The sequence below is a fragment of the Bison bison genome, unplaced genomic scaffold, assembly GCF_000754665.1.
Source record: "Bison bison bison isolate TAMUID 2011002044 unplaced genomic scaffold, Bison_UMD1.0 scf7180017864039, whole genome shotgun sequence".
Lineage (NCBI taxonomy): Eukaryota > Metazoa > Chordata > Mammalia > Artiodactyla > Bovidae > Bison > Bison bison.
In genome coordinates this window covers 3,596,348-3,606,575 of record NW_011494611.1, presented here as the reverse complement: position 1 = coordinate 3,606,575, position 10,228 = coordinate 3,596,348, and the positions used below count along the sequence as shown (strand labels likewise).

At 47.2% G+C, this 10,228-nt stretch overlaps 2 protein-coding genes and 1 pseudogene across 3 annotated transcripts in view; all 3 read right to left on the bottom strand.

The window, feature by feature from the left end:
• Nucleotides 1-3,841, bottom strand: part of ALAD (aminolevulinate dehydratase) — a 10,013-nt gene extending 6,172 nt beyond the window's left edge. The window contains exon 1 of one of the 2 annotated variants that reach the window (XM_010835163.1): nucleotides 3,735-3,841. The gene's annotated coding sequence lies outside the window, so the exon portion shown is untranslated. Of the gene's footprint in view, nucleotides 1-434; nucleotides 1,325-3,734 lie in introns of those variants that run through there. The other variant, XM_010835164.1, reaches the window with a different exon arrangement.
• A 2,397-nt stretch (nucleotides 3,842-6,238) lies between these two features.
• On the bottom strand, nucleotides 6,239-6,480 carry LOC104985146 (annotated as a pseudogene).
• Nucleotides 6,481-7,417: 937 nt separating this feature from the next.
• Nucleotides 7,418-10,106, bottom strand: POLE3 (polymerase (DNA directed), epsilon 3, accessory subunit). Its single transcript, XM_010835162.1, has 4 exons — nucleotides 9,921-10,106; nucleotides 9,735-9,820; nucleotides 9,279-9,397; nucleotides 7,418-8,994 (listed from the first exon to the last, which is right to left on the bottom strand). The coding sequence occupies exons 1-4, from the start codon at nucleotides 9,984-9,986 to the stop codon at nucleotides 8,822-8,824; spliced, it is 444 nt and encodes a 147-aa protein (XP_010833464.1). The 5' UTR covers nucleotides 9,987-10,106; the 3' UTR covers nucleotides 7,418-8,821.
• Between the last annotated feature and the right edge of the window lie 122 nt (nucleotides 10,107-10,228).

The window sequence follows — 10,228 nt, the reverse complement described above, 5'->3', positions numbered from 1 at the left end:
GGGGTGGGTGGGGGGTGGCCAGGATGAGGTCAGGGAAGATTTCTGAGCTGGGGTGGGGGAGGGGCTTGGTTAGAGCCTGGCTTTAGGGATCATTCTTGCAGCCTTAGTGGAGCCCAGCCAACTAGGAGTAGATGAGGACAGAGGCTGTGGGGCTAAAGGGGTGGGAAGGAGGGGCCGTCCTAAGGCGGCCAAGAGGCAGTCTCTTGGGGCGGATGCTCTAGCTCTAGCTTGCTTGACCTGGAGGACAGCAGAGCCAGTGACAGGCAGGAAGAGGGCGGTGGGGAGCCGCGCTTGCAGAGAGAGGAGGTGGAGAGCTGTGTTTTAGACACTTCCTTTTGGAAGTGCCTAACAGCCAGCTGGGGGGGAAACAAAGAGCCACTAATCTCTCCTTGTATGAATGGGACCTAGGGGCCCAGAGAGGGGCAGGGACTTACCCAAAGCTGCAGTCTCCAGGCCGGTTGTGGGAGGGTGGTCCTTAAGTACACTGATGATACCTTCCCCTCCCTCTGCCCCCCAGTTCTCCCAGGCCCCCTTGGCTTCTTCCCAGCTAGCTCTGGGGCCAGCTTTGTCTGATCCTCCTCCTTGGTGGGGTTGGGGTTATCGGGAGCCACACAGGTTCCACTTCACTGCCACACCCCTGGGGCCAGCCACATCATCTGACCCAGGGCAAGCCAGGCCTCCCCAAAGATGGCCCAACCCCCATATGAGCGATCGTTCAGAAGATACAAAGTCCTGAGCACCGATTCTGTGCAAGATTTGCTCTCAGGTCTGCCAAGGATTAGCCCAGCTCAGACAGGTTAAGTCTCTTGCTCAAGACCACACAGCTAGTTAGTGACTGAGCCAGAATGTGAGTGAGTTTGTTGCAGACAATGACTACAGGGTGTAGCCTACTATACCCCATACTACTGATAAACACTTGATTCAGCAGAAGTCTCTCTGCCTATACTATCTCTGCCTTGAGGCTGGAGAGGTGCAGGATATCAGAGGAAAAAATACTGAGGGTGTGTCACGTGCTGGGCATTGCACTAGGTACACTACACACATATTATCTCATGTAATTGCAGAAAATTGTCCTAATTTTTAGTGCTAAGAAGACGGAGGCTCAGAGAGGTGAAGTGACTTGCTCAACGTCATTCACATCACATTCTGAAGCTAGATTCTAACTTACTTTCCAGAGAACAACAACAACAACGGCAGCTGGCCCCAGGCTTCTGGAATTCAAAACTGCATTCCACTGGTCTCAAATCTGCATCTACTTTAGAAGGCTGCTGAAGGAACAAATGCCTTCAGAAGCAACAGGGCAGGCTGCCTAGGGCACTGCAGTCCCAATTTACCAGAGAAGACTGGGGGTTTTAGGGGTGGGGGGCAAGGGAGGAGGGTGAGAGTGGTAAGGGGCAGGCTTTACTAGGGCAGTTTCACTTTTACCTGCTTTTTTTTTTTTAATTTTAGGTTTCAGAGAAAGTTGAGAAATGGGTATTAGTGCTGAAAACATTAAAAGAGTTGAAATCACCAATCCTGTTTAATCTCTCACATTCTGCTGTGGAAGCAGGGTGCAGAAAGCGACAGGAGTTGTTTGACAGCCACGGCAAGTCATGTACCGCTCTGAGCTTGACCTGGCTTCCACTCAAGTGCCCTGTTACCTGCCCCACACACAGTCATCCTGTTACATACGAGCTTAATAAACATTTGTGCAGCAGAACACCACCCCCTGAGTATCAGAGCCAAATCCAGATGGAAGTTTTGGTTTCCCAAAAGACCCTCAAAGACTGGAAGATTTGTCACAAACTTGGGAGAGGCCCTTCTCCTAAATTAAGGGAGCCTGTAAGCCACAGCTCAAATCCTGTGACACCACACCAAAGACAAGGGCAAGTCACCATGGGATTCAGAACACATTAGCTTAACTGGCAGGCTGTAGCAGGCAGTGCAGAAAGAACAACGTTTCAGGGTCAAACAGTCCCAGGTCTTGTCTGTGTGTCACTCTGGGCAAGGTTGCAGAATCTTCACTTCATAATCTATGAAATGAGAACGATACTATCTAACTTACAAAGCTGCAGAGAAGATCAGAGATAGTGAAGAGGTACATGCCTGGCACAAGGAGCCACACGTATACATGTAGCTGCTGCTACTTTTACTATCATCAGGAGCAGAAGTGAGCTGACTAGACCTCCAGGAGGGTCCTCACAGCTGTGCCCTCTGCACCCAGAAGGGAGAACATTCCCTCAAACCTGGATGGCCCACAGGGTCTTCCAGGATATCTGAAGTGGGGGGTTCCTGCCTTCCAGCAGTTTATATGGTAGAGGAGAAACCATCACCATACTGATACTTCAGTAGAGGGTTGTGAGAGGGACCTGTCTCTCTGGGAATCAAGGATGGATGGCTTCATGGAAGAGGGGACACTGAGGCATAAGTAAATTTCAGACTGATTGTGAAAATGTCTCCTTCCTTGGAAGGTAACCTCTCCCACCCGAGAGTAACCTAAGTTGCGCCCTAGAGAACCACCACCAGGAGGAGCTGAGAAGAGCTGCTGGGTCTGATGCCCCCGTGTTGTGTTCCTCTGAGGATTCCAGAGGCTACGGTCTTAGCACAAAGGGTTGCAAGCTGCTGCCAGGGAAGGCTGGCTCTGCCACTAGCAGGGGGAGGAGACAGTCAGGAGAGCCAGCTAGGTAAAAGGTGCTCAGGGCTGAGAAATCCAAAGCCCCAGAAGGGCCCAGTTGGTAGGCAGTTCTGAAAAGGATCCGCCTGGCTGCCTGTTTATTCAACCTGCATTTCCTGAATATCTATTCCGGCCTGCCCCAGGACTTGGAATGGGGTTTAAAGAGAAGGAGACCCAGGCCTTGACTTGACTTTGAAGAGCCCAGTCTCATCTGGGCTTAGCTATTTGGAGCTAAAAGGAGAATCCGCCAGTTCCAAACTCCTAGAACATACTGGTTAAGGGGGTTCCTTAAAGCACGCTGCTTACATTACTGAAATGATGGTAATCTGGGCTGACACTGGTCCAAGATTGTACAGAGGGTCAACGGGGCTAGAAGCCAGGTAGGTCTCCAGCAAAGAATTCTTCAGTGTCCACCACTACCCTTGGAACTTTAAGTATAGATTTCAAAGCAGCCTATCAACAGAGGCGGGCTCCTGGAGAGCTCTGCAAGAAGGGGGTAGGGAGGGAAAAGGCAGAACAGTGACTGTGAACCCGGCTGAAGCTGGTAGCACGACGGTTAAGCGTCTGGGTTTTGGAGTCTGTGGATGTGGGTTCAAATTCTCTCACTTTTCAGCTGTAAGACCTCAGTTTTCTCATCTGGTAAATAAGGACTTGAACCGACCTCAGTGGGCTGTTATAAGATGGAATAGGCCAATGCAGATAACGTACAAGCAATCGTAGCACTGAGCGGCTGTTATTGTTTGCACCGCCCTCCTGCATCCTGAGAGGCACCTCCGGCTCTGAACTGGAGAGAGCCCCGGTGGGGCTTTCCAAAGGAAAGGACCCCAGAGGAGACTCGGAGCCCAGACCCGGGTCTCTAAGGGCAATGGCCACGCAGAGACCACCCCCGCCCCCAAACCCCGCTGCAGCTGAACAGTCTACCTCTAAGAGCCTCAAATAGGAGTCGCACGGTGACTCCGTCCCCAGCTGCACAGCCGGCGCTTGGGGCGTACAGCACAACCTGGTTCTGGGGACACAAGACTTTGGTGCCACAGCCCCTGTCTCCAAGTCCGCCATTTCCCCGAGGCCGGACCCTACTCACCTGCCTCCCTAAGGAGTCCGAGACACCGCTCCCGCCACCGCTGTCGCGCGCTTTAGTCTCCCGGAGGCCACGTGGGGGCGGGGCGGCTCTTTCGGAAGCAGCACTCCCCCCACCCCCGCAGCCCGCCCCCGAAGCGCGCAGACCACGCCCCCTGCGGGCATTTTGCCTGAGGGTTGGTCCACTGCGGCCGCGGCCCCGCCTACACCTCAGCAGGCCTGGCCAATCGGGTGTGCCGAAGGGCTGGCGGGCCCGCCCCTCCCTTCTCTGAGATTTGCGCAGGTGCAGGGAAAGGCCCTAGGGAGCCCACTTGCGGGCCAGGGGCGGTGCTGTTTTGTGCTGCTTGTGGACCGGCTTCGAAGGTTTTGTTTAAAGGCCCTCTCTTCCCACTCTAGCGCATACTTGGCGCTGGTTGCTTGTTGAAAGAATAATTAGATGTCTAGGACATTAAAACAACACCATCGTGCCTAACACAATTAACTAAGCCCACTTTTGCGGACTGAGCATTTCAAAGTTGTTGAGTTCAGCAGCAGGCTGCCCTCTAAGTTTTCAGAGAAAAGTTATTCCAGCGTAATTTTTCAGGGCTTACTCTGAGCCATCGTTTGGAAGATGTGATGTGAAAGACATGGGCACTTTGGAAAGACTTCAAGTCTGATAGCATCAGACCTGTCTATCTATCATGGGTACAAGGAGAGATTTGACCAAAAGTCTGAGGATGAGTGGGCAAGGTGCAGCAGATTATATTCAAGGGCAGGAGGGATCTGGTGAGTTTTATGGGGCTTGAGTGAACTGGTAGCATGATGAGGGAAATAAGGATCGGGGTCAATACCGTAGCAAAGGAATTCCTTTGTAAAAGTGAGACAGGGATTATTGAACTGTTGATTTTGATCTGTGAAGGATGCCAGTGGGTTGTATTACACTTACTCTCAGGTTTTATTTATCAAAATCTGTACTCCAAACCTGTTTTATACCTCTTTATATTCAAAGTCTAAGAGACAGACAGGCTTAAAGCTGGGAGAATATGATACTGCTTAGTTCTGATCTGTGTTCAAATAAGGAAGGTGGTGGTGGAAAGAAAGTAATGTTTTTTGTGCATTAAAGAGTCCAGGGACAGTACCATACGTTTTACATTCACTTATCTACATTTGATGACAACTATGTTATTATCTTCATTTTATAGATTGGGAAAACAATTTCCAAGAGATTAATTTGCCCCATGTCACCACTAGGATTTCTCAATACGTGTTTACCATACTCCTTCAACTCATAGAGGTGTGTTCAGTCACTCAGTTGTGTCTGACCCTTTGCGGCCCTGTAGACTATAGCCTGCCAGTCTCCTCTGTCCACGGAATTTTCCAGGCAAGAGTACTGGTGTTGGTTGCCATTTCCTACTCTATGGGATCTTCTGATCCAGGGATCAAACTCGAGTCTCTTGCATTGGCAGCAGGATTCTTTACCACTAGCACCACCTGGGAAGCCTCCCTCATAGAGGTAATCACAGGGTGGAAATTTTAATATATTTTCCCCTATGTCTTTTTGGCCATGCCATGCCATATTCGGGATCTTAGTGCTGTTTAGTATAATCTATTTTTTTCATGTCTCACGTGGGATCTTATTTCCCCCCCAGAGATGAAACCTGTGCCCCCTGATTTGAGAGCTCAGTCTTAACCACTGGTCCACCAGGGAAGCCCCTTTATCTCTTATTCTTGGCTGACAGACCTGTTTCCACTTCCTGCAGCCGTTAAAATATAATTCTACCTTAATCTGTTACTCTTAACAGTACTCTTAAAAAGTACTGTGAATGCAACAATATAAATCTTAAATATAATGTTGAACAAAAGGAGTCAGACACAAGAGAACATATTCCATGATTTCGTTTATAGGAAGTAGAAACCCAGGCAAAATCAATCTGTGCTGGGAGTCAGGATCGTGACTACTACTAGGTAGATAGGGAATAATGAGAAGGGAAATCAAAGACTTTTTTAGAGTGCTGGTCGTGTTGTTTTATTGATCTCAGTGTGTTTCATGAATGTGTTGTTTGTGAAAATTTACAAAACTCTACTCTTATTTGTACTTTTTGTATGTATATCGTACTTACTAAATAAAAATAAAAACAAACAAAACCAAGACCCCACTAAACTATTTTTATGAAATTTGTTAGAAATCAATATTACCTAAATTTTAAAAATTAAATTATATAATTAGAAATGAATATATTGACATAGAATGAGCAAACTGAAACTTGAAATTTAGTTTGAATTCTGCTCCAAAAACAAATACTTGACGACAGTGCCTCTGATGTCTATCAGAAGCTACAGGGATTAGTCTTTAATTTCATCACAGAGTACAAATGTTATGTTGTGTACGTATCCAGATTTTACATTTTTCTTAGTCTACTAGTATGAAAGAAAACTAATTATCTTAGACAAGATTATCAGTTTCATCGATTCTTTTTTTTTTTTTAAGGTTTTCACTATTTATTTATAACACATATTCCATGTCCCGGATCGTCTCTAGTCAGAAGTTCTTTGAGATGTCGTCAGCCTTGGCCAGCTGGAGAATGGAGTCATCTGACTCGCCCATCCTGCGAATGGCCCTGCAGATAGAGGTTTTAAACTGGCTGGCTGTTGAACCTGCCTGTCACCTTGTCAACCTCAGTCACGTTCATCTGGATGGACGCATGGTCCTTGGCGCCAATGATATGGTTCCACAGCACATACAGATCCACGAAGTTTCAGGCGTTCTGCATGTTGAGTGAGTGTTTCGGGCCCTGTGCTGTCCTCCCTGCCCGGACACCAGCCCACCTAGTTTCACTCATTCTTTCAAAGAATATCAGTGCTTCTTACAAAAATGATTTCTTTCCAATTCGGAATCTGTTAATTCAAAGGGAAATGAACATGTGTACAGAAGAGAAAAAGATAAAAACAAGGCCTTATTGTGTATATGCCGCTGTTTAAGAATCTTCTATTATATCTTAAATTCTTTCAAGATAGGTATTATACTGCCAATTTAGAGATGAAAAAACTGCACTTTAGTGTATTAAAAAAAATAAAAAAACTTGTACAGTAACCAACTATGAAGGACTCAGTGTATGCTGTTTTCCCAGAGACATAATACTGTCACATTATAGCTGTTAGAGATATATCATCAATATAAATTGCAAGGGAGAAATAAGAAACAAATATATACTGAATAACTTTTTCATACAAATATAAATGTGAGAACAGGGGAAAAAAAAAAGGGATGTTTCTGCTGTGGAGAAGGAAAAGCCACTGGGGTTGTGTTTGTATGAAAAATGCTTTGAAACAGCTATATAGATCAGAGGTAATATGGTGTTACAGTTGAAATCATGGAGCTAACAGCAGTTAGGTCCTTCATAGGGTTTAAGAGTTAATACTTGATAGCAGTTTGAACACTGCCAGACACATAGCAGGGATTCAATAAATGTTTGCATCTAGTATGTATAGGGTGCCCAGCAGAGCCATGGAAAGCTCTCACTGTGGTTGAAGAGCAGCACCCTTACCTGTTAACCACCAACATCTGCTGGCGGTCCAAGATGATGCAAGAGCCTGTATTTACAAGGATCTGGCCCAGTTCACACCACAAGAACTATATAGTACATGGTCCATGGTCCTCCCCCAAAGCACTCTTGTTATCAACAAGACAGATGATAGAGGAGTCATCACTTTTAACAATAATGTTTTTTATTATACAAAGCATTATAATTTTCTCAATATTCTTCACTCAATTATCAACAAACTTTCCACTGTATTCATTTAACAAATCAACAGTGTCAAACTACACTTCACTACCCTTCAATCTCCAAGCACTCAACTTAAAGAGACCAACAAAAAAGTGCTTGGAGCACCAAATGGAAAGAGAAGAAAACCTGGAAAGGTCAACAGAGATACTTAGAAGCAGTTAAAGGGGATGGGTTAGGGGAGGAATTAAATTCCTGAGCACCATCAGATTTCCCTCATGGGTCAAAGAGGTTTACAAAATCAGTTTTAAGACATGAGATTAGAACTAGGGAATCAGAGGAACCCATACTCTGGGTACTGCAGGTCATCCAAGTTCCTGGGTTGGCAGAAGTTAAAAAAAGAGGGACAGAGAAAGTCGGAATGGGGAGCAGAGGAGAGGCAGGACAGAGACAGGTGGTGGGAAGCACAGAGGGAGAAAGTTGTGCCTAAAAGAAATAAAGTTCGGAACTTGTCATGAATTGGAAAAACGAAAAGCCATAGTCACAAATCTGGAAGATGGACTACGGGACACGAAAACCTGGAATTTTATACCTTCCAGGAGGTGATGACAAATCCTGAAGCTGTACAGTGGCAGGCAGTGAGGTGCATTTAAAACTAAACCATCTGTTTTGTAAGAGTAAGACATTGGCAACCTTGCTTAACTAATTCTACTCTGCGGATTTAAAAACAATATGTGCCTAGAAGGTAGCCTCCCAAGCAGGTTACACGCCTACAGGCAATATAGAAGGGCTCTAGGCCAAGTGGGTCTGTAGAAAACCAAATTCAATTCATGTTACTGTCAAGTGAAGAGACAGCAGGTTTCATTGTTCTCGTCAACCTTTTTAGTAGTTTCCTAAAGCTATGCCATTCTGATCACTTGAAATAAGCTAGTATTGCCAAATACTGTATAATCAAATAGGTTGACTGTGATCAAACCCCAATTTTTCCTGAGCCTTAACTGCCTCTGTGATTTGGGACACAGTTGGCAGCATGGAAGTTGTCATTACTTTTCTGGGGGGCAGGGAGGGAACTGGGGGTCAACAATTGCCTAACTATATGTGTATGTAAACAAAAGAGATCAAACTGACCAATTAAATTAGCCATTTAGAATCCCTCTTGCCAAAAAGCTATAACCTTGAGACTGATTAAACAAAACAGGATTCTGCTACTCAGATGCTCTGAGTCTGGGAAGCACTGGCTTTGATGATAATCCTGATGATAATTCAGTTTTTATTTCAATCTTCTCAGGCTCTTCTGCCTAAGACTACTCTGCCCAGCCGGAAAAAGCTTCACACAAACATGTACCAGGTTTTCACGTGGTTCCTTCCAAGGGGCATCTCCCCATTCTCCTCAGTTGTCCACTTCCTCCTCTTCATTCTGTTCTTCTTCCTCCAGCCTTTCCTCGTCTTCATCATTGTCCTCATCCCTGCTCTTGTCCTGCTCTTCCGAATCTGTTTTTTTGTCTTTGTCCTTCTTCTTTTGCTCTGAAGCTTCCTTCTTGCCTTTTTGCTCCCTCCTATAAGCTGTAAGGATAAAGAGGAGGTTAGGAAGCAACGCTGAACCAGACAGCCAGCAGCAGCTAAATCAACTGGGTAACTGGAAAAGCTGAGGTACAAAAGGAAAAATAATCTGCCCAGCATCACCAAACAGATAATGAGGTGGTGCCTGCCATTTGAGTCGCATCCAATACTTGCTACTGGACTTTTTAAAAAAGAGACTCAAGTTGATAAAATCTCAGGGCCTAAATGAGCAGATCATTTAGGATGAACATCGACTTGGATGTTCAAGAAGACGAAAACGCAGTTACCTTCCAGAGCTTCTTTTAACGGGGTTACGAACCGCTGAAACTCCATCTCCTCCATGGCTGACAGCACATCGCTGGCATTCAGTGTCTTGCGTTTCCCTTTCATCGCAAAGTTGTTGGCACTGAAAGAAGAAAGATTAAGGGCTGTCAGATGCGCTCTTGCCGCGTATGGTGTGGGCGGGAAAAGGAGCACCCAAAGGTGGAACGGGAAAACCTGCATGGATATTTGTGACACGGTGAGTCCCACCCTTCCCTATACAAAAGGGTTAAAGTAATTGTCTTATTTTGTTTCAGAGGTTTCAAGATCTAGAACGAGGGCTCGGAACCTCGCTCCATTGAGGTAGAACATAATTATCGGGGTTTGCGGGGTCCAGGTTACGAACTCCGAATCAGGTGGCTCTCTTTACGCCTCCTTAGGCTTTAGCCCAGCTAAGCTTCGACTAAGTCTGCCCGCCTTACCAGGATGTGGCGTACAGCACGAAGACGCTGGCGGCGCGGGAGATGGCGCTCCGGGCCTCCTTGGAGATGTTGACACCGTCCGGGAGCTGGGAGAAAAGCGAGGGTGAGCAAAGCTACCGGCCCAGCACCTGTTTCCCACTGCCCGCTCGTCCGCTCCCGGTCCGGCCGCCAGCTGGAGCTGCTTACCGCCTCCTTGATGATTCTGGTGATGACGGCATTGGGCAGGTTTAAGTCCTCGGGCCTCTCCGCCATGGTCGCGGCCGGGGACCGTGCCTGCGACCTCTGCTTCTGGCCGCCACGGCGTCCGGACTTCCCGCGTCGCCACGGTCTGACCCAGCGAGGCTTCCGTCCCACCCCACGTTGCCTGCAACGTGTCCCACAGTGCCCCGCGCGCCAGAGCCGCCTTCCTCCTGCAGCCCCGCCTCCGCCTCCAGTGGCCGGTGCGTCTGGACTTCCCACGCTGCCATGGTTTTGGCCCGAGGGCCTTCCGTCCG